Source organism: Danio rerio, chromosome 9, assembly GCF_049306965.1.
Source record: "Danio rerio strain Tuebingen ecotype United States chromosome 9, GRCz12tu, whole genome shotgun sequence".
Taxonomy (NCBI): domain Eukaryota; kingdom Metazoa; phylum Chordata; class Actinopteri; order Cypriniformes; family Danionidae; genus Danio; species Danio rerio.
In genome coordinates this window covers 56,262,501-56,287,060 of record NC_133184.1, presented here as the reverse complement: position 1 = coordinate 56,287,060, position 24,560 = coordinate 56,262,501, and the positions used below count along the sequence as shown (strand labels likewise).

The 24,560-nt window shown below is 36.1% G+C and overlaps 1 protein-coding gene across 3 annotated transcripts in view; it reads left to right on the top strand.

The window, feature by feature from the left end:
• Positions 1-317: 317 nt before the first annotated feature.
• The window catches only part of cog3 (component of oligomeric golgi complex 3), a 51,024-nt gene continuing 26,781 nt past the window's right edge, over positions 318-24,560 (top strand). Inside the window, 12 exon segments of one of the 3 annotated variants that reach the window (NM_001144040.2) lie at positions 318-527; positions 3,249-3,395; positions 4,431-4,492; positions 10,143-10,308; positions 15,089-15,163; positions 15,237-15,329; positions 17,579-17,704; positions 17,798-17,878; positions 18,224-18,267; positions 19,519-19,645; positions 20,333-20,424; positions 21,899-22,038. In NM_001144040.2, the coding sequence (NP_001137512.1) occupies positions 357-527; positions 3,249-3,395; positions 4,431-4,492; positions 10,143-10,308; positions 15,089-15,163; positions 15,237-15,329; positions 17,579-17,704; positions 17,798-17,878; positions 18,224-18,267; positions 19,519-19,645; positions 20,333-20,424; positions 21,899-22,038 (1,324 nt within the window). In that variant the 5' untranslated portion in view covers positions 318-356. 3 annotated transcript variants of the gene reach the window in all.

Genomic DNA, 24,560 nt, shown 5'->3' with positions numbered 1-24,560 from the left:
TTGACAAACAGATGATCAATTGATTCGTTGCTTGCGTTACAGAAGTCACAATTTGAGTTAGGATTACCGAATTTACATACAATTTCATTTGTGGGGTAGATATTGTGTAACACTTTTAAATGTAATTCTTTAAGTTTGATGGGAACACACAATTTGTAAGGTAAGAGCTAAGCTTTTTTTCCAATTAATTCCAAAGAGAGGGGGTTAGACGAATGTCCGTAGAGTCGGCTGTAATGAAGTCAGGTGCACACGTAAGTGAAAGCGCTTCACTGATTGGCTGTCTGCGTCTTGACTCCGCCTATCCCGGAATCCGCGTCCGCTGAGAGGTGACGTGACGTCGAGTGTTGTTTGCCATGATGGCGTCTTCCACGGATCAGAATCTGCTGGATCTCACGGATAAAGACACCCGGGAGAAACTCTCTTTCTGGGACCGACGAGTGGACCCCATGGCGCCGTTAACAGACAGACAGACGGACTCGATACTGGAGCTCCGCGCAGCCGCAGAAGAGACCCTCCTGCCCGCTGAGGTGAGTGAAGAAGAGCCACGCTAGCCGGACAGCTAATATCAATACACATAATAAACACAGTCCTTCACTACTGAGGGCCCTTCTGCTGTCTAGCGCACTAGAAACAGCTCGAACCCTCATCAGGCTAGTTTGGTGAGGTTTGTAGCTGATGAACTGCCACGTCTCTGATACATGCAGAATGTAAATGAATGAGGTTAGCACAACAACACTTCCAACCTTAATTGAGGTAAAGTTGGTTTTATATGCACACGTTCAGACTTTCTCCTCAACAATATAATTTCACAAAAATATTGTTTGCCAATTCTGAATAGTGAAATCATATTAGCAGACAATGACTATAAAAGTACACTCCACAGTCATATAAACAGTGCTAATGTTATTTTCAAGTCATACATGCGTGTAATTTTAGACCGAATATGCAGTAAGTTATCATGGTGAACAATAAGGAGAATGTTCACATTTAAAACCAACGTTACCTTAATTAATTAAAAACTCTTGAAGTGTTAATTTAGGAAACTTTATTGATAGGAGTAGAACACCATGAAGGTTTTCAATCTGTCCGCATGAAACATACTAGTAATTTATAGTGATTTGAACCATACTATAGTAAAGTGTAAAACTGGACTGACACCGTTTTAATCTACTAACTCAGGCCCGTAGCCAGCCTGGTGAAAGGGTTGTTTTTTTTCTTTAAAAAGTGGACCTTTTTTCAGTTATAAGCCTCAGTTTCTATTTAACTATGCGAAATGCTGCATTTTAGTGACATTTTAAGCTGTACTTTTCTACTTTTTTTTTTTTTTTTTTTTTTTTTTTTTTTTTTTTTTGCTGGATTAGCTTGTCAGATGTCATCATAACCACACTTTTTGATGTACTAAAATATTTCCTAAAAAATTAAAACAAAACTATTTTTTTTAATACAAATTTATTATATCATATCTCACTAGGAAAAAATAGCAATCTGTTACCATTTTAAAGTAAAAAAAAAAAAACTATAGCCTACTATCATTTATTAGACAAAAAAACAAACTGGCCAGCACATTCAACTGTCCTCAGTCACAATTTGGCCATTTCAATAAAGAAATAATAATTAAAACATAATAATATTAATAAAACAATAATAATGATTGAATTCTTCTGATTTTTTTCTAGCCTCTTTTGTAAAAAAAAAAAAATATATATATATATAAATTTCTGGAAATCAGCAATAGCCAAAATATATTCAAATTAATATAACATGGTCTGCTTCTGGTGCTTCACACCTTTTTATTGCTTATTTTTATTTCAGGAATAAAGTCCGAGATTTAGAATAAAGTTACCTGTAAAATGTTTTTCTCTATTTATAAACAATACAAGAGTGACAGAAGACTTCTCTTACATCAGATAATAGTCGAAGCAACAGCCGACAGGGGATCCGTTTGGTCTTAAAGCCTTTTTGCATGGATTATTTTTATTATTTATGATGGCATAGCAGTCAAAATGGAACAAATGAGCTCATGTATGGGACAAATTCTAGACCTTTGTCAGTGAGGGGTGAGTTTTCCGAACCACCCAAACCCCCCTGGCTACAGGCCTGAAAAGTTTAACGTTTTATACTTATTGTAAACATGTTTTAACAGAGTTTTGGCTGGAAAAGAGCACCTTCAGGTGTTTCAGGCGCAGGTCAGATTTTCTCCAGGTCATAATGTATTTTGTTTATATCAATTTTGTCTAAAAAATGATTAGACCTGTATAGTTTCATGTGGAATGCATCCCAGATCACCTTCTGAAGTGGTTTGAGCGATCGGATTTATATCCGATCAGAATAAAAGGAATGAAGTGAGCAAACAGCCTCAAAAACACAGACGTGACGTGAGGGGATTAGCGCCTTTTGCTGTGAAGTGACATCTGACGACTGACTCCGCCATTAAAGCCTTCGTCGGACAGTTATTTAAAAGGAATAATGGCAAAAATAGGGAAAGGGAGGTCATGTATTGGACAATAAATGTCATGTAAAAGTCAATAAATATACAGGACGTCAAACTTGGACTCAAATTACTGGCCAGAGTTATTTAAAATGACACTTTATTACAATATATATTAAATATAAATATATTAATTATAAAATAAATATATTATTTAATGTTAAATTGCATAAAATAATTAAAAGGACAAATTCTGGACCTTTTGGCCGTGAGGGGGTTGTTCGTTTGACCCCCCCCTCCCTGGCTACGGGCATGTAAATTAGAACTTATATGTTAAACTGCTTTGACACCATTTACACAGTAAAAGCACTACAGAAATGAAGATGGGTTGAATGTTTTTACAGCTTTATTGATGAATGCTTCAGCATACTGTAGTATTAACTATAGTAAACTGATAAACTGTATCTTAGTGTACTTTAGTTTTTACTACAGTAAACTGGTGGGTTGTAATATAATATACCCATATCACTTGTCTGCACTTCACTTCAATAGCTGTCTGGTTTAGCTCAGCAACCTAATCTGACGTCTGAAGACTATGTTGAATAGTCGGGACTGCTGATCGAATCACTGGTACTAATAGTTGTTATGCAAACACATATTTACTATGTCAGATTATTTCATTTCTATAGTATGATTATAGAATTGTTGAAATGAGTGGAACTTGGTGAAATAGAGTGGACCTCAGTGTCTACTGTTAAACTGTGTGTGTTTAATAACTAGTTTCTTATATTTATGATCAATGATGTGTGTTTCTCCTCAGCTGCCAATCGAGGACATCTGCAGTCTGTCGTCTCGCTCGCTGCGCTCGTCTTTCACTGCTGCTCTGCCCGAGTCCACTGAAGAAGTGCTGCTGCAGGGCTTTCAGATGCTGGAGCTCCACAACCACCGGATCGAGACGGCACAGCAGGTCTCACACACTCATTCACTCCTGCACTTCTGCACACTGGTGCTGTTTAATAAAATGTGACACTTGGGACTTAATTATTTATTTAATTAATTATTTATGTAATTAATTATCTGTAATACTATTTTATTATTTTTCCTTTATGTAATTTTATGTTTGTAAAAAATAAATGATACATTACAAGGTTCAACGCTATGGATTTTTTCTACTGGCCCGATCGGACCAGTGGTTCAGATTTTTACTTGCCCTGCCAATATTTTCACTGGCCCTACCAAAAAAAAAGTTGATAGTTATTCCTTAGCCACAAATTTAGAAAAGAAATGTGTCAAAATGTTCGTAAATCTAGAATTTAATTATTTATAAAATGTTAATAAATGTGTAATGAGCAAAATTCAAAGTATTTTGCACACAAAAGTAGCAAAATATGCAGGTATTTTATTGCAAAACAAAGGATGGCTGACCTGCCAAACTGACGGCAAACTGTACAAAACATCACGTCGTGGCGTACCCTCATAAATGTCTGCTTCCAAGACGTTAGAAACAAATGTTTTCCTTTAGCATCATCACTTGATGTTGCCGCCATGTTGCTGTCTCTTCGCTGTACTGGTTGTTAGAATGTGTTCACAACATCCAATCAGATAAGAAGAACTGAAAAGGTAGCATTTAAAGGCTTAAAAACACAAACTGTTTCTCGATTCTGACTGTTTTTGTCACAGGAGGGGCCCGATCGGGCCAGTAACGATCCTGTCTACTGTCCCGAGCATCTCACATGCTGGCCCCAGGTCATCGGGCAGTCCTTGTTGTTGAGCCCTGCATTATATAATATAGTGTATCATATATATTAGTAATAAAAAAATATAAATTATTATAATTGAAAGCCTCATAAATTCTCCAAGATCAGTATAGAAGTTATTAAAAAATGAATTACGCTCCGTTTAAAGAGTGAAAGAATTCACACCTATTAAATTCATTCCAGTCTGTTGTTTCAATGTACAATATTATGATCACATGACTAACAGCATGATCTCTCTGTCTCAGTTCTTTTCCTGGTTCTCAAAGCTGCAGGTTCAGATGGATCAGGATGAAGCCTCCAAGTACAGGTGTGTGTATTCATGTGTGTTTTGATTATGGCTTCCTGGCATGATTAGGCATGGGCTATGATAATCTATTATGATAACCATGGATAAATCTCATGGTATTGTGGTTACTGCTCTAAAATATCTTGTAAATGTCTGGGTAAAAAATGACAAAATTTGTCCCCGTTATATATTTTATTTTAAGAAACATTCATAGTATTTTGGAGCAGTAAACATGTCAGTCTAAATCACAAAAATAAATCATTGACTTCTGCTGTCTTTATTAGTTTCAGTTGGTCTGTAAGTTGCCTATAGCAGAGATGCCCAAAGTTGGGCCCGCGGGCCAGAGTTGGCCCATGGTTACTTTTGGTTTGGCCCACAATCCCATATGAAGAGGGGAGAATGATGGGAAGTGGTTGGGACTGGTGCCTTTGACAGAGATTTCGAATTTAACGTGACCTTTTTTTTTTTCTTTGTATAATTGCTGAGCTACCAAAATCAGCTGAAACTGAACTGAAATTCAATGATTTAATTAAATGTTGTAAATCAATCACAATTTTGAATAATGCACAAGACATGTACAAGCAAATCAAGGTAAAGGCAGGAGCAGCTGGACCAGCGTATTCAGCATTGAACTCTATTGCTTTCAAAATGGGGTTGTTTATGTTTTTACACTAATAAATTTATTATGAAATGTAAACATGATACTCCATTAGTTAATAATCAACATTTTCTAGTTATTTTTAAATATTACTAAATAAATTTGGAAATTACCCATGGCAAATTTGATGTATATTAGGGATTCTCATTTCGGTTAATTTTGCTAACCGACAACCGCCACTCATTAATCTAATATTTAAGGTTAACTGGTCAGATTATTATTAAATTATCATTACTTTTTATTTATTGACAAGTCTATTTTGTGTCTGACACATAAAATATTTCATTTTAAAATGCTGATTTATTTTAACATTCTAGCATATTAATAACAGAACATAAACAGAGCGTCCTCACGCACCTGCTGTGTTTCCAACAGCATAGAAGAACATAGTTTATTAATAAACTTAATAAAATAAATAGGCCTGCCCTAAATTATTTTTTACTTAAATGATTAATTTATATTACAAATGAATATAATTTTTATGAATATATTTGAATGTATGAATATGTTCATATATTGAATATATTCAATATATGAAATGAATATATTTTTCATTATTACTGTTCAGTGATCGCAAACTGCCGTAGTTTATTAAAGACGCAAACCTCTCACTGCACGTCAGCTGCGCGCCTTTAGCAGACCTCCTCATTCCTGCAGCACGAGAGCTTTATGATTGTTTATGCGCGCCAAAAGTGGCGGATCTGTCCGGTAAAATATCTGACTGCGTGTCACCGTATCCCTAAGGACTGTTTGGCGAAATATTTGACTGCATGTCACTGCATAACAAACGACTGAAAGGATATAACTAGAGAACTCTCCACTGTGCTACTGGGTGAGAGGTTTAACATTTAAACCTTGTTCAGACTATCCATAAATATATTTACAGATATCTCTAATTATATTTTGACTTGTCATAATTATAATTCGACTAGTCAGATTGGAAATATCTGCAAATATATTATGACTGACTAGTTATATTCCTCCATTGACTTCCATTGAAAAATATTTGCAGATATCTCTAAATAAGTTTTGACTAGTCACAGTTGTAATTAGATATATCTCCAAATGGATTTTGACTAGTCAAAAATCCAATTCAAGATATCTACAACTGTAATTAGACTTTTAGTAAATTAATTAGAGAGATCTTCAAATATATTTGTAAATATCTCTAAATATGATGAATTAAAGATATCTCTAAATGTATTATGACTAGTAAAAACTCAGAGATATCAATTACAATTGTTACTAGTCAAAATTCATCTGATTTCGTACTAGTACAATTGTAATTGCAGATATGTCTAATTGTCATTCTGAGTAGTGGAATTATAATTATGAATAGTCAAAATATAATTAGAGATATCTCTAATATATTAATGGAGTCAGAACAAAGATTTAAATGCTAAAAAGGCTGTTCAGCGCTTCTCACTGAACAGAGTAGCAGCGATGACGTAAGCGTGCCGAGGCCCGATATGGTGTGAGCGCGGGCCGTCGGGGTAGACGGGAGGGGGGACAAGCGTGCTTTGGCCCGGTTCGAGGCAACTGTACCTAGTGTGAGTACGGCCTCAGTCAGTAGTCGGAGGGCGGGGCGGAGATAAAAGGTGTTTGGCACAAGCTTCTCCACAGCAACAGACAGAAGGCTCGGCTGAGCGAAAAAATACTTCACTGCATCACTATTTTTGTTAAATAGATTTTTGTACCTTAATTGGGTTCCAAAGGCAGTTTATAAACTTGCAGCGGAGTTGAAGCGGAGTTTGAACGATATTCTATTACGCTGCATTATTGACGTCTGCAACCGGGTGCTGTGTTTACGCAACGTTAGCTCTGTTAGCGCGGTAATTTAGACAATAGACTGTTGATAGAGTAACATTAACGTTCGTTTATAAAGGTTAAAACGATGCTTTTGCAGTTGTGTCGAATAGTATCCACTTATGGGAGTTATATGGTACGTCTAAATTACTGTCTTTTGCAGACAGCAAGATATATGCTATAGGCTAGTTAACCTTAGCATAGCTTCCCGTCACTTTTTATTAACTTGAAACTCCTCAAATACATTTGGGCACCCAGAAAAAGAGTGAAAAAGACTGCTGCTGAGCCATTTCTTGGTCCTCCACCAGTCAAAAGAAAAAAAAACCTTCAGGTTCTGTGTGGAAGAATTTTACAGTCAGTGGTGCTGCAGATAAAACAAAGTGATACTGTATAATGTGTGCAAAAGTGAAATCAGCAGAGGCAGAGATATTAAACATCTGTCAACATCTTCTATGCATAATCATTCATTCATTTCTTTTCGGCTAAATCCCTTTATCAATCTGGGGTTGCCACAGTGGAATGAACCACCAATTTATCCAGCATATGTTTTACGCAGTGGCTGCCCTTCCAGCTGCTACCCAGCACTGGGAAACATCCATACACTCTCTTTCACACACATATAATAGGGACAATTTAGCTTACCCAATTCACCTGTATTGCATGTGTTTGGACTGTGGGGGAAACCGGAGCACCCGGAGGAAACCCACGCTAACATGGGGAGAACCCAGTCGGGGCTCGAACCAGCAACCTTCTTGCTGTGAGGTGACAGTGGTACTCAATGTGCCACCACGCAACCTTCTATGTAATGTATTATCACGTGCACTAAAAGCATCCTCTCCTGATACTGTCTGTGAACCCCCCACAAGCATCAATCCCCTCAATCAGCCCAGCTATGTTCTGCTAAATCCTCCACAAGCACCAAACCATCAACACAGCCACATTCTGCCCCAGCAAGTCAGTTTCAAAAAAAAAAAAACTTTGTGTCTGTTTTGTGGCAGGCAGATGACAATAGCAGGGCTGTATCTTTTAGTATTATATAGAATACTTCTGTTCTGCCAGATCTCCCAGGCAGGGTTTTATTTAGATTTATTTAGTTAATATTAGTTTTTGGAATTCTGTCCATTGGAAAAAAGTTCTTTCAGAAGAAGAACAGTTTTTTTGAAGTATTATTTGTTTTTATTCTGTCTATTCAGTGTCCTTCAACAAGAACGGTGGTGGTGGGGTTCATAATATTCACAATGGTATTTTATTAGTTGTTGGTTTAACCATGGATGAGATAATGGCTTCTTTGTTATTTTCTTTTCAATGACATTTCTTGTCACATGTTCAAAAACAACAGCCAATATTGCATGTCTATAATTTATATAATGGGTATAATTAAACAATACTTTCACTATAACGTAAATTAGAAGTGTAATAGAAAAAATATATATTTTTGCGCCATTTTGAATTTTACTCGAATACAAATACAAATACAAATACTTTTCCCCCCTCAACAAATACAAATACAAATACCGGCTGCTCCGCACATCCCTAATATATATATATATATATATATATATATATATATATATATGTATATGTATGTGTATGTGTGTATATATATATATATATATATATATATATATATATATATATATATATATATATATATATATATATATATATATATATACATATATATATATATATATATACATATATATATATATATATATACATATATATATATATATATATATATACATACATACACACACACACACACACACACACACACACACACACACACACACACACACACACACACACACACACACACACACAGTTATTTTCCACCCTGCAAAGGAAAGAGAAATAAATACAATAGAATAAAAATATAAAACAAACTGTGGTTTAAGCATCTTCACCCTAAGAAAAACACTTTAGCTACAAAAATGCTTCAGTCAAGAGCAGTAAAGCCTGAATTATACTTCTGCGTCAAACGCCGGCGTATGCTACGGCGCTGACGCATAGCCCTTCGCCGTGGCCATCGGCGTCACTGACGTGCACCTCTCAAAAATGTAACTACAGGTCGCAACGACACATAGCGTAAGCTCTGTGATTGGTCGGCTTGGTAGCGCTGACGAGTCTGGGCGGGACCAAGAGCCGCGCGAATGGCGCGAGCGATTGTTTACAAGTGTGGAGTACCGTGAAGGAGCTCCGGGTGGAAAGTTTTGTTTTGTGCTTACCTCATAGTTAAAGCTGTTGCACGTCCGCCGGTTCCTGCCTCAAAATGAGCGAGTTTGAGCCACTTGTACATCCCGGAATTGTTCAGGAAAAGCAAAACAACAGCGAAGAAACTCGACACAGAGGAACATTTACACCTCACTGCCAACTAGCGTTTCGGAAGTGTTAATGCAGACCAACAGAGACAGCGCGCAGAAATATAAATGCACAGCCACGCGCGTTGCATGCGCCGTGGGTTACGCCGGTCACCTGACGCAGAAGTATAAATCAGGCTTAAGGGATGTTCTCGTCATTTGATTAATGATAAAACAGGCGGCAGCATTTCGCACTGTCACTTTAATGGTTTCTCTTTCACGTGTCTTTTGATTCTCAACTCGTTTGTTTATTATGCAAATGAGGGTTAATATGAACCATCATTAATCACCGCGTTTTGACACCTATTTGACCATTAAAGCTCTCATGTTAAGATTACTTTAGATGTCTGCGCTCCTCTGCTCGTCTCAGGTTGCGAATGAGACCGAATGCTCACCGCGTGCTTATGCATGTGCGCGTGTTGCACACTCACATAAGCACGCAGTCTTTCGCGCTTTTGGTATATGATGCAATAATCGTTTATCTCGATTAACTGTTTTTCATAATCGTTAGAAGCCATAATCGAAATCGGATTTTCAATTAATTGCACAGCCCTACCCTGATCTATAGAATGTTAGTCTATAAGTGATTTGTTTTTCAGATGTTTGCTGAATCATGGAGTAGATTTTGATGTGGAGGGTCATTTGCTGATGGAGATTCTGTTGCCCTTTAAAAAGTAAAAGTCAAATAACAAATAAAAAAAACACTTGCATAGACCTTGACATGGTATAGCAGAACATTTTAGCGGTGAAACCATGAAATCGGTTATCGTCCCATGCCTATTCACGTTCATATAATGTTGTTTAATGTATATATAAAGCTGTAAAGTTGATTTTTGCTCCACAGGAAGACTCGAGATGTTCTGAACGGCTATCAGGAGCAGTGCGACGCCATACTGAACGATGTGAACACTGCTCTGGATCATCTGGACTCTCTGCAGAAGCAGTATCTGTTTGTGTCAACAAAAACAGGAACACTTCATGAGGCCTGTGAACAACTGCTGAAGGAGCAGGTCTGTCTTACACTGCTCATCTACAAAGGTCACAGCTATACACACACACATACGGTTGAATTCAGAATTATTAGCACTCCTGTTAAATTTAAGTTCTTTCAATTATTTTTTTCCCACTTTCTGTTTAGCGAAAAGAAGATTTTTCTTTAGTTGTGATAGTTTTAATAACTCATCTCTAATAACTGATTTATTTTCTCTTTGCCATGATGACAGTAAATAATATTAGACTAGGTATTCTTCAAGACACTATTATACAGCTTAAAGTGACTTTTAAAGAGCCCCTATTGTGGGTTTTCGAAAATGAGCTTCCATGTAGTGAGCAACACAGATCTAAGTGAAGTGAAATATCCAGCTAACGCTTAAATCTAAAAGTGCATAGTTTTTAAAACTATTGATTCATGTAAAAAAAAGAGTTGACTCATAGTGGTTAGAATAAATCTTCTTCATAACGAGTCTTTAGCCGTTTTGGCGTGACGTGACTACGAAACATAATTGGTGTGGGCGCAAACCCGAGAAAATGTAAACCTGCGCCCCGCCCACTAACACAACCGCGAAAACAAACAGATCCTGAAGTGATGAGTCAAGAAGACGCTGTGCTTACCTGGATATTATTGGAAGTGTGGGGGGAAAAAATTGATTCAGCAGTCTACACGCTTACAGTGGGCGATTCATTCGTTTGTTAAAGGAAGGATCAGAAAAGACTGGTGTATGATGCTGCGTTCACACCAGACGCGGAACGCGCATCAAGCGCGAGTGATCAATGCAAACGTGCGAAAAGACATCCTGCTGCGCGATACGAGCGAATAGAGCGCGAATGACGCAAATTGCGCGAATGGCGCAGGGCAAATTGAGCTTAACGAGCGTTTCGCGCGAATCTCTCGAGTTCGAAAATCTGAACTTCAGCGTACATTCGCACCGCGTTAACCAATCAGAAGCTTGCTCTTGTGGGGGCGTGATTGTGACGTAGAACCTGTTGTCGGTGTTACGAGGGAAATCTTCCAGCCGTCATCCAGGTTTCTGTTTATGAGCTCACAGAGCTGGATGCACCTCTGAAAGGATGTAGTGGACTCAGACACGACCCTAAACTTATCGACGCTGTTTTTCAGTCTTCATAAAGCACATAAACACTGTTATTTTCTTCATAAAATCCATGTTAGCCGTTTAGCTATGAAGCTAGAGTCTTCGGGCAGACAGAAGCCCTGCCCATCACGCGAATCCGCGTCTGTTCTGAAGTGAATTTGACACGCGAATGAAGCAGGGTTTGATGCGCGAATGAAGCGAGTAAACTCAAATGTTCACGCGGCTATTTACGCGCGAATAGCGTGATTTATCAGTGCGTTCCGCATCTGGTGTAAACACAGCATGAGACTTGTGAGAATGGGCAGACAATACACCAGGGGTGCGTGCAAAATAAGGCCAGTTTATTAGGCACAAAGGCAGCCTGCTACATGCTGGTGAGCACTACAAGCCCCTGGCTGGGGATGGGATCTTACAGGTAAGCCCTGAGAACATATAATACTTCACGCAAGAGGTGCCACAGCAATAATTGCAAATAAAAATGATCTAAGTTACAGCTGAGAAGGGAGAAAAGCTCGGTCACGAAAATCAGGCTCAGTAAATAATGTGCACGCTATCGGTTTCATTTGCAATGCTAAGTGCGGTTCATACTTCCCGTGCGGGGGTTATGACCGTCATGGGGTTATCTCGCTGGCCCGTCTGCCGGGGGCTTGACAAACTGCGCTGGGCATTTGTCTTGTGCTGGGCATTTGTCTAGTGCTGAACGCTGTCGACCAATCGCAACAGGCTGTCATCGGTCCAATCAGCGCAGATTAGCTTCGCACTAAGGAGGGGTTTGGGAACAAATGAATCGCTGGATGGTTCATATGGGAGTCGCTTGGGTAATTGGGTAAAAGTAAATGCATATTAAGACCATGAAGCTTTTTTTTGACCTTGCATGCAGATCATTATGTTGTTGGAGATCCATATAACCGAAATATGAATTTTCATGTATAATATGGGCTCTTTAAAGGCTTCACTAGGGTAATTAGGGTAAAGTTAGGGTAATTAGGCAAGTCATTGTATAACAGTGGTTTTGTCTGTAGACTATCCAAAACTAATATTGCTTATGGGGGCTAATAATATTGAGCTTAAAATGGCTTTAAAACAATTAAAACCTGCTTTTATTCTAGCTGAAATAAAACAAATAAGACTTTCTTCAGAAGAAGAAATATTAGAGGAAAAACTGAAAATTTCCTGAATCTGTTCAACATCATTTGGAAAATATTTGACAAAGAATAAATATTGCCCTCAACTTTATAACAATTTAATTAAAATCTTTTTTTTTGTGCATTAAAGTTTACTCTATATTTAAACACAACAGTATATTCACTCCAGTTTTCAGAGTCACACGACCCTTTAAAAGTCATTCTAATAAGATGATTTGGTCATTAATAAACATTTGATTATTATCAATGTTAAAAAGCTGGGGTCCGTTCTTCGTACGTGGATTACTCAGTTAGCTGGATTTGGATATTGACGATTTGACACGATCCAGGATCGTTTCGTTCTTCAAAGCTGATCCGAGAGTTGTTGTCATGGTAACAGTTCTGCTAGGTCAAACCTGATCGGGAGCAGGCTCAAATCATATAAACAGGATTAGATCGGCTCAGTTCAAGCAAAGATAATACAGAAAGTATGTACCGAGTTCTGATATTTTCTTAAATTAAAAGTTATATACACTTGGGAAAATAGTAAATATTTTTTAACTATATATATAAAAGTTATAGTCATTAATAAAATAAATAAAGTTATACATATTTATAAAACTTATGCAATCTGCACCCTCAAAATGAAAGTTCAAAGACTGCCACCTGCTGGTGCAAAGAGAAAATTTATTGATATGAACTTTTTAGATCGCTTTAGTACAAATTGTGTATAATAAACATGCACAATATGTGACTTTTTTTTAAATGCAATAATACATTTATGCAGTCATAAACATGTTTTGACAGTTAATATGCCAGTGAGGCTTCACAAAAGTTGCAGACGCCTTTACCAATATCAAAATGCTTTTGTAAACAACCAGTTATTCTTTACACCGATTAAAAAACGGTTACTATAATAAAGAAAATCTTTTCTAAATGAAGAACTAAATACACTGATTTGCATTGAAATACATGATGAATACTCTTGACAAATGAAAGTGTAAAGCCTGCAGCTCACAACAAATGTGGAAGGTTTTGCGTGTCATATTTAACAAACCGTTTACTGCTAATTTGATGTAATTTTGCTCACATGGATAATTGAATATTAATCAGATGATGTCATTACGCTGCTGTCCCGTCAGCCAATCGCTGCATTGCTGATCATGATTTCGAGGATCGATAGATCTGTCCTTCACAACACACGCAGCGATCTCAGATCAGTTCATCCAGACATTCTAATCTGATTCGCGAACTTGTTTGGAGAACCAAATTAGCGAGAGATCAGTTATCAAGATTAACAGATCCAGGATCTGCCAAATCATCTTAGATCATTTAAGCAAGGTACGAAGAACGGACCCCTGGTGTGCTGCTTCATATTTGTCTGGAAACTGTTTAATGTTATCATTTAAAAGAAAAAAAAACATATTTTTCGTCATCAGGGATACATTAAACTCATAAAAATATGAAAATAAATGCATATAAAATGTTATAAAAAATTCTTTATAAATGCTTTTTTTTTTTTATAAACCCAAGAATCCTAATAGACCATTTCAATGTGGTCATGTCATTGGCTCATGAACATTTCCTGCTTGTTACCAAACTATTTCATAACTGTGACAAGAGGCAATTCGATCATAACTTGATGTTAAAAGAGCTAGCATAACACTATTTATCAATATTTGGTTCTTTTTGGATTTTTAGAAGCTATCGGAATTAAAGATGTAAAACTGGAAATACGTTGGCACCATTGTTTTTGTTTACATTCCTTAAAATTGTCTATATGGACTCAATCTCAGTTTAACAAAAAATTATATTAGTAAAATTACTAATATTTTACTTGTTACATACGTTTAAAATATTTCCAACATTATTTGTTATTTAATAAACAAGCTACAAATCATCACATTACAATGATATTTGAATTATCATGTTACACTACAATAATAATGCTAACAATTCTGAACCAAAGTAATAAATTACAAGTTACCATGGATCCATTCATTCACAATTTGTAATAATATTTCATCACTTTTACTGTAAAAAGACTCCAATCTTAATTACTCCATACGTTGTTGCTAACTGTTGTTGTACTTGTAGTAATAGCAATGATATTAAAATGGTGACATGGTGGCTCAGTGGTTAGTACTGTGGCCTCACAGCAAGAAAGTCGCTGGTTCGAGTCCGGGCTGCGCTTTCTGTGTGGAGTTTGCATGTTCTCCCCGTGTTGGCGTAGGTTTCCTCCGGGTGCTCTTGTTTCCTCCACAGCTCAAACATATGCGCTCTAGGCGAATTGAAGAACTAAATTGTTTGTAATGTATGAGTATGTGTGTGTATGGTTGTTTCCTAGCACTGGATTGCAGCTGAAAGGGCATACGCTGTGTAAAACATATGCTAGAATAGTTGCCGGTTCATTCCACTGTGGTGACTCCTGATAAATAAAAGGATTGAGCGAAGGGAAAATAAGTGAATGAATAGTAATATTCTGTGCGCGTGTAATGACGTTTTAAGAAGGAATAAATTATGTTTAAATTTTTATCTGATAAATAATTTGTCTTTTCTCTCTGTGTTTTCTCCAGTCAGAGTTGGTGGATCTGGCCGAGAGCATCCAAGAGAAGCTGTCATATTTTAATGAGCTGGAAAACATCAACACGGTAATGCTTTTGTTTGCATAATGCACATGCCATATGTTTATCATATTTATATTAATAATCTCTCCTCCCACAGAAACTGAACTCTCCAACATTATCCGTGAACAGTGAAGGATTCGTCCCCATGCTCTCCAAATTAGACGAATGCATAGAATATGTTTCATCACATGTAAGTAATCCTGCAGTATTCTCATCGGATGATCTAATGCAGTGGTTCTCAAACTGTGGTACCTGTACCACTAGTGCTACGTGGGCTTCCTCCTTTCTTCTAATCAAATATGTCATATTGTACATCCTACATGTATTTCAAAAATTATCAAAAAAGATTTGTATATCAATGTAATGACATATAGCCTACATTTGTGAGGTCCAAGCAACAATCCCAGATGAATAGGCTACTATATGTTAATACTTTACATTTAAGTACAGGATTTTGTTTTTACTTTTTAAAGGGCCATGAAACCCCCTGTTTCAGCAGGGTATTTTCGCACCTCTAGTTTGGAAAACGTCAGAAAAGTGGGTGTGTCTAGCTCTGTTTGGCTGGGAGTGTCAGGGGAGGGAAAAGGGGAAGGATTTGAATAAAAGTGGGAGCTTCCATTTGGGAACGCGCTGATTTTCACAGAGGAAAAACAAACACACAGACGCAGGGGAGAAAGCCGGGCTCCCAGCTAACTCTATCAAACCTCTTCAGCTGCTTCAGAATGCAGCAGCACGAGTGGTCTTTAATGAACCTAAAAGAGCACATGTCACTCCACTGCTCATCTGTTTGCACTGGCTGCCAGTTGCTGCTCGCATCAAATTCAGAGCTCTGATGTTTGCTTACAAAGCGACTTCTGGCTTTGCTCCTTCTTATCTGCTCTCACTTCTGCAGATTTAAAGGCCCTCCAGAAACCTGCGTTCTGTGAATGAACGTCGCCTCATCACTTTCCCGAACTCACTTTCCCGAACTCTCGCATTCAATCTGCCCAGTCGGTGGAATGAACCCCCTAACTGCATCAGAACGGCAGAGCCAAATTGGTCGCAATTTCGAGCCCTAAAATGTATTTTCTCGAGATAACAGGATTTCGTCGAGACATATTTTCCTCACGCTTGCATATATATTTTTTTGCTTGTTAGTTTGATTACTGTTGATTTCAAATGCAATAAATAAGTTTGTATAAAACTTGTAGTAATGATGCATATAATTAGTGGGTGCTACTAAATTTTGGCTGATGCACCTAAACTTTTAAAGTTAGTGCTACCAAGCAAAAAGATTAATTTCGAGCCCTGACTGTGTATTTACACAGTGGTGATATTCATCTATGTAAACACACCAGCGTTAAAAACAGCATTAACATTATAGCAGACAATGTAGAAAGCTCATTCCCAGCCACTAGACTTTTCTGACAGGGTATTCGAGTGTCAGAATGTTGTGGGACTGCTGTACAGGAGTTATGATTATGGATTATAGATTTAAAAATCTAAATTTAGCGTTTTTTATTTTAACATTTTTTTAATATTTTTTAAAGCATGATGGTGAAACACGGACACGGTTATGAATATATTTGAACATGTGCTTGTTTCTTGTAAAAAAAAATCATAATAATGAAAAAAAAACTGATTTGTAGATTTCCTGATTGTGTCCCTGCTGAAATAAACAGCTTAAACCAGCCTAGGCTGGTTGGTTTGTTTTAGCTGGTCAACCAGGCTGGTTTTAGAGGGGTCTTGGCCACTTCCAGACTGGTTTCCAGCCATTTCCAGCCTGGTCTTAGCTAGTCAGGCTGGAAAATGACCAGCTAAAACCAGCTTTACCAGCCTGGTTTAAGCTGGACATAGCTGGTTTTGGCTGGGCTCTCAGCCTGGCTAGGCTGGTCAAGCTGGTTTTATCTAGTCATCTCCCAGCCTGACCAGCTAAGACCAGGCTGGAAATGGAAGTGGCCAAAAGCCCTCTAAAATCAGCCTGGTTGACCAGCTAAAACCAGCCAAGCAGCCTAGGCTGGTTTAAGCTGTTCTTTTCAGTATGCTGCCATTGTGGCTGGTGTATTCTGGGAAAGTTTTGTACCCCTTGGTTTTGAGTGTGATGCTGAAAAATGTCAGTTTCAGGGGCTACCTACCCAATCCCCTTAGCCCTACGCCTTCAAGCTGAAGAGAATTGGGACACCCCTTCATGTGAATACGCAAAACAAGGGGTTGGGGTAAGGGGAAGGGTAGAATTGGGATTGGGCATAAAACTAATATGTTCAAAAATGTTGAAAAAATCTTCTCTACATTAAGCAGCACTTGGGAAATATCTTTAAAAGAATTAATATTGCACGGGAGGGCAAGAATTCAACTGTAGGTTGAAACAAACTGATAGAATTTAATAATAATAAAAAAGCTGCTAGCGGGCCATTTTCTCCCCATAAACCAGTCATGTTCATTTATAATGCTTTCTTTCAGCCCAATTTTAAAGACTATCCAGTCTATCTGACCAAGTTCAAGCAGTGTCTGTCCAAAGCCATGCAACTCATCAAGAGCCACACTGTCAACACACTGCAGAACCTGACGGGTCAGCTCAGCAAACGGGTGCGTTCTCCAGCACTTGTTAATTAAAAAACCACAGATGATTGCATAATCTCTCGTTTATTGATTATTCATTGATTATTATCTCTTGTGCAGGATCCGCTGGGCGCTCCCAATGCAGACAATGCCTTCACACTGTACTACGTCAAATTCAGAGCAGCTGCACCAAAAGTTCGAGTAAGTCTTGTGTTTGAATATAATAGATTTAGTGCTGTCAAATGAATAATCGCATCCAAAATAAAAGTTTGTTTTAACATAATGTGTATAAATAAAACATAAAATACAAAACCAAAATATTTGCATGTATATTTACTTTTATATATTATTTGAATTAGATGTAAATATTTAATTTACAAATATAAGTTATTTATATGTACGTATGGATGCATGTATAGGTTATGTAAATATAAGCTTTTATTTTGGTTGTGATAAATGTTTTGACAGCACTGAATATAATATAATATAATATAATATAATATAATATAATATAATATAACATGTTATAATATCACTTTTTTTCAGAGGCTAATTGAGCAAGTTGAGCAGCGGTCTGAAAAAATCCCAGAGTAAGTAATGGAGAACTTTTCTTTTTCTTCTACTAACTTTTATTTTGATATTTATTTCCTTTGCAATCAATCAATGACCTTTTTATATATTTTTATATAGCACTTTGCTTCAACCATTTATTACTAAAGTGCTTTACAACAATAAAAAATGACAGTATTTTTCAAAAAAATACGTTTCAAAATAAGATTTCTCACCAAAAATCATCCCATATGCTGAAACACAGAGTTAATAAGGGCCTACTCGCATTATGCTCTCCGAACCGTGCACTGGCCCATTTCCCGGATCGTTTGAGAAGTGTGACCGCTCTGAATCGGTTGGTTCACTTGGGCTTTGGCGCCTGAGCCTGTAACTGAAAGAGTGACGTGACTTTAATGAACTGTTTGATATGGATTTATTAATCATTCTTACTGTTCAGTGAACGCAAACTGTCATAGTTTCTTAAATACTCAAACCCCTCACTGCACGACAGCTGCGCACCTTCAGCAAACATCCTAATAACTGCTGCACGAGGGCTTTCTGATTGTTTGTTAGCGTCAAAAGTGGCTGATCTGTTCGGCGAAATATTTGACTGCGTGTCGACACATCCCAAACGACCAAGCGATATAACTAAAAAAATGTCCACTATGCTGAGCAAGAGCACTTCCGACCAGCGCAGCGTCGATGACGTAAGCTTGCCCAGGCCCGATTGTAATGAAAGTGCTGGCCGTCGGGGGAGACGGGAGTGGGGACAAGCTTGCTTTGGCTCGGTTGGAGGCAACTGTGCATAGTGTGAGTACGGCCTAAGTCTCAAAATCAGCCCGAGTGGATGAAACGACCCAACAGCACACAAGGTTACTCTCTGGAGGCCATATATAAAGACTGTAATGCATGCAAGCAGTTTCGATTATCCTTTACGTCCCATTTACACGGGGCGTCAGCGTCAACACTTCCCATTCACTTTGAATGGGGGACGTCAAGCGTTGCCGAACTGCATTGTGGATCCGTCGGCGCCGCTTCAGAGGCGTTGTTCGCTGCAGAAGTTGGGACTAGCTCAATAAACGTCAGCCAATAAGATCGCTGTATGCAAATACACCAGCTAGACGGTGACCTATTGTTGACTGAATTTCATTGGCTGACGCTTCTGTGACGGATCACTTCAGCCCCAACTTCAGACACGCTTTCAGTCAAGCATTGGCGCTGAAGCCCTGTGTGAATGGGGCGTTAGTTTCAGCTGTGTTTGTGAATGTGCTGTTATTGTCTGTGTGTTTCAGGTATCATCAGCTGCTGGAGGAGATTCATCAGTGTTATCTGGACCAGAGAGAAGTTCTGCTCAGCCCCAGTATAAACTCCACCATCACAGACCTCACCAGCCAGAACAACAAAGACCACTGCGCTCTGGTCAGACTTGTCATTATTTACTGGAACATTACAGGCTCTCATATATATATATATATATATATATATATATATATATATATATATATATATATATATATATATATATATATATATATATATATATATATATAAACACTTCATATGCACAAATCTGTGGTGGAAATGTGCGTACTCCAATGCAAAAGTTAATAAAATAAACTTGATGGGAGAATGTTTGTAGTTTGTATATGCAGTTGAAGTCAGATTTATGCACCCCCCCCCCCCCCCCTTGAATATTTTCTTCTTTTTTAAATAGATTGTTTGAAAATAAAATAACCCCCCCCCCCCCCCCCCCACACACACACACACACAAACTGCACAAACCGCCATACCCCCCATTGTTTTCTCGCCCTTTACTGTTTGAGTTTTTCTTCTGTTGAACACAATGGAAGATATGCTGAAGAATGCTGGAAAAAACAGCTATTGACATCCCTAATATTGTTTTTTTTTTTTTTTGCTGCTGCTATGGATGTCAATGGTTTCTCGGTTAAATTGTTCATAATATTTTAGTGTTCAGAGCAAAGAAATTCCTAAAAGTGTAGAACAACCTATGTTGTGAGGAAATGAGGATGAAATTTTGTCTTTCATTCACTTTAATATGAGTGATGAATAATTGAATGGTTAGTAATGCTGATCTGATGGTTTCAGGTGCGCAGTGGCTGTGCATTTATGGTTCACGTCTGTCAGGATGAGCATCAGCTTTACAATGAGTTCTTCTCCAAACCCACATCCAAACTGGAGTGAGTATTTTATTTAATTTTAATTATTCAATTTAATTTAATTTAACTTTAATTATTTATTTTATTTAATTTTGTATGTAATGTAATTAAAAGTAATTAATTAAATGTATTAAGTTAATTAATTAATCTAATTGTAATTATTTATTTTAATAATTTAACTTAATTTAAATAAAATATTTATTTATTTTTATTTTATCTAATAACTCTATGAACTTATTTATGGAATTTGATTACATGAATATACGAATATATATATATCTCTGTGTCTGCATCTGTCTATTATTTTTTATTTTGTATCCTGTCTTAATGAATTTTGAAGTTATTGAATTTCTTAAGCTATTAATAAGAAATGTTTTTTTTTTTTAATCTACAACAATCTTGCTGTAAAATAGCCATAAGTTTGCAATTGTGGAAATAAACAACCAAAACAAAATTCTCTGTTCTATGTTCAAAATTCTTTTTTTTTTTTAAATTCTTTTTAATAGTTTAATGCATTTATTATCTTATTTTACATTATTTATTTATATATATATATATATATATATATATATATATATATATATATATATATATATATATTTATATTTATATATATATATATATATATATATATATATATATATATATATATATATATTTATTTATTTATTTATTTATTTATTTATATATTTATATATATATATATATATATATATATATATATATATATATATATATATATATATATATATATATATATATATATATATATATTAATGGGCTAATAAAATTAACCTTAAAATGTTTATAAAAAATTAAAAACTGCTTTTATTCTAGCCGTAATAAAGACTTTCTATAAGACTTTCTATAAGAAAAAATATTATCAGACATACTGTGAAAATTTCCTTGCTCTGTTAAACATTATTTGGGAAATATTAAAAAAAACATTCAAAGGGGGTTTAATTTTTCTGAATTCAACTGTATATATTTTATTGATCTATTTCATTTAGCTTTTTGTGGTTGTTTATTTTTTATATTTTTAATTCTTCTTTTAAAAATTTGTAATGTATATTTCTGTAATTATTTTATATTTATGTTTGTATCATTTCTTATTAAATTTAGTTGTCGTTGTTATTTTTGATGAAATGTTTTTTTCATCTATTATGATCTTTCTGTGAAATAGCCATTAGTTGCTGATGTGGAAATAAACAAACAAAACAAAATTCTCCTTGTGATCTTCTGTTTAAATTATTTTAATATTTTAACGTATTTATTACCATATTTATTTTTCACTGTGTATGTTAACTTTTTAATATGATTTATTCTTTTATTTTATTAGTAGTAGTAGTTTAGTAGTAGTATTCTTTAAATTATTACTAGTATTTAATAATTAATAACTTCATTAATCGGTTTCATATGGCATTTTATTTTTTTCATTATTATAATTTCACTTGAAAACATCATCAGTATAGTGATAATGTGATGTTTGTTGCAGTGAACTCCTGGAGAAGCTTTGTCTGTCTCTGTATGATGTTTTGCGGCCGCTGATCATCCATGTAGTTCATCTGGAGACGCTTTCTGAGCTCTGCAGCATCTTGAAGAACGAAATGCTTGAAGATCACGTCCAAAACAATGGTAAAACAACTCTTACCTACCTGAACTTTATCTAAATCATCTAATCTGATTTAATGATCTATGCTAACCCAAGCTAAAGTTGCTGTTTCTGTTTCTTTAATGTCTTCAGCATGCATCGATTTTTATTTTATTATTATTTTTTTGAGGGCCACATCAAACCAAGTGAAGAGCCACATGTCAAATCCTTCAAAAAATAACTTTTATTTAAAGTGGCAGAATGCATGAAACATGTAATATTGGAGAGAAACATGTCACATTAACACAAAACAGTTTTTTAATAGTTATTAATGAGTCAATTTTACAAGTTAAATTAATTTGCACTGCTATTTATATTTAAATAAAACCCTATCAATCATCATAAAATGATGATTGATATCAATCATCATAAAACTATAAAATAATCCCGTATAAAATATATAAATATTAATAATAATAATAATAATGTTATAATTTTTACAGTGGAAAATAGAAAATTTATTATCTGATAGAAAATTATATCATATTAACACATTAAAAATAATTCTTAATAATTACTGATGTTATTCAGTCAAATTTACAATAATCTAATTTGCACTGCTTTTAGAATATACAGATCAATCGTTATTAAAATATAGAATAATCCCTTATAAAATATATAAATAATAATAATAATAATAATAATAATAATAATGTAATAATTTTTACAGTGGAAGTAGAAAATATATTGTCTGATAGAAAAAAAAAATTAACACATTAAAAATAAGTCTTAATAATTACTGACGTTATTCAGTCAAATTTACAATAATCTAATTTGCACCGCTTTTAGAATATACAGATCAATCATCATTAAACTATAGAATAATCCCTTATAAAATATATAAATATTAATAATAATAATAATAATAATAATAGTAATAATTTTTACAGTGGAAAATATATTGTCTGATAGAAAAAAAATATTAACACATTAAAAATAATTCTTAAAGGGTCACAAAACACCAAAACACATGTTTTGAGCTGTTGACAGTCGTATACGTGTCCCACACTGCTAAAAACACTATTAGGACACCTATATTTCACTAAAAAGTGTAAATTGGTTGTTTTTGCGTTATTTCAAGCAAATTCGTACTTCCTGTTTGAAACGAATTTTTGAAGCTGCGTCACGGTCATGACATAATAGCGTGTATTCCAGCGTGCAGACTGGTGAAGTGTTGCTTTTATAGTTTGCTGCAGTGAAGTTTTGTTTTCATTTTCTCTCTGTGAGAGCTCAGACTCACGTGTGGATTAACAGTGTACGCGACGCGCAACAACAATAACTTACGTGTCTAAGGAGGATTATTGTTTACCTGAGAGCTGTTCTCATCTGCAAACGCTGAAATCCGGATTCGCTTGTAGTCTCCTCTTAATAAAGACGCGGCTCTAGTTGCTGGTGATTGTCCTGTCTCTACAGATTTGGTAAGTGAGCGACCAGTGCTCTTTGTTTATTCAGTTTGTTCGTATCAAATTAAGTTAACTATTGCACTGAGTGCAAACATGTTAGCAACGCATTTAGTGACCGGAATAACACACGCGGCTTTCTGACGCTACCTGCCGTGTGCATGTAAGTTTCCGGGAAATGCAGAGTTTTTTTTTCTCTCATTTGCCGTGCGGTATCAAACATTGCATGAAAAATACACGCTTAGAGCAGTTCCTCGAATCAAATATCTCATTTGTCGCGAGGGGCATGAATGAATTCCCTGAATGAAAGAGCCAAACTGCAGTTAAAGTCCACCATTTAATAATTTGGCAAATAATTCAACTACAGATGTCCATGTAGGTCAGGGTTTTTCAAAGTCTAAGACAGTGGGCCTCCCTTTTGACACACACACACATACACACATATATATATATATATATATATATATATATATATATATATATATATATATATATATACACAGTATATATAAAGACACAGACAGATGTCAGACTGTTAACTCACTTTTATCATCATTTGCATGAAAGTGCAATTATTTACAGAGTAATAAGTATTTTAATATAACGTTTTTAAAACTAGGATGATGGTTCAATATGAATAGAACAGTTCCAAGAACTGTCCATCCCAGTCAAAACAGTGGACGTTTAGCGGGTCTCATGCTGTCATTAGCCAAAATATTTGACAAACCACACATAAAGGTCGTGGTTGATCAGCTGGTCCTGTCCACGTAAATCATAAACTCAAATACTGATCATCATATCGTCGTCTTTTGGGTTTAAGCCCTGAACTTGAAGGCTTTTGTGGCGAGGGGGCGTGGCCGAGCGCCGTGGGAACGGAGTGAGGCCACCGCGTAAGTGGATACACCTGCGGTGCGCACCTGCCTCAGATCCCACGGAAGGAGCTCTGGATCATCAAAGGAGGAACAAGGGAATGGGAAGCCGAGAGAGGACCGGACCCGGACATATTTTACTTTTGCTTTCAGTTTGACGGCAGTCTCCGTGAGGTTCTGCCGTCTGTTTGTTTTGGTTTAGACAGAGCTGCCGTCACTGTCATGAATAAATCACTT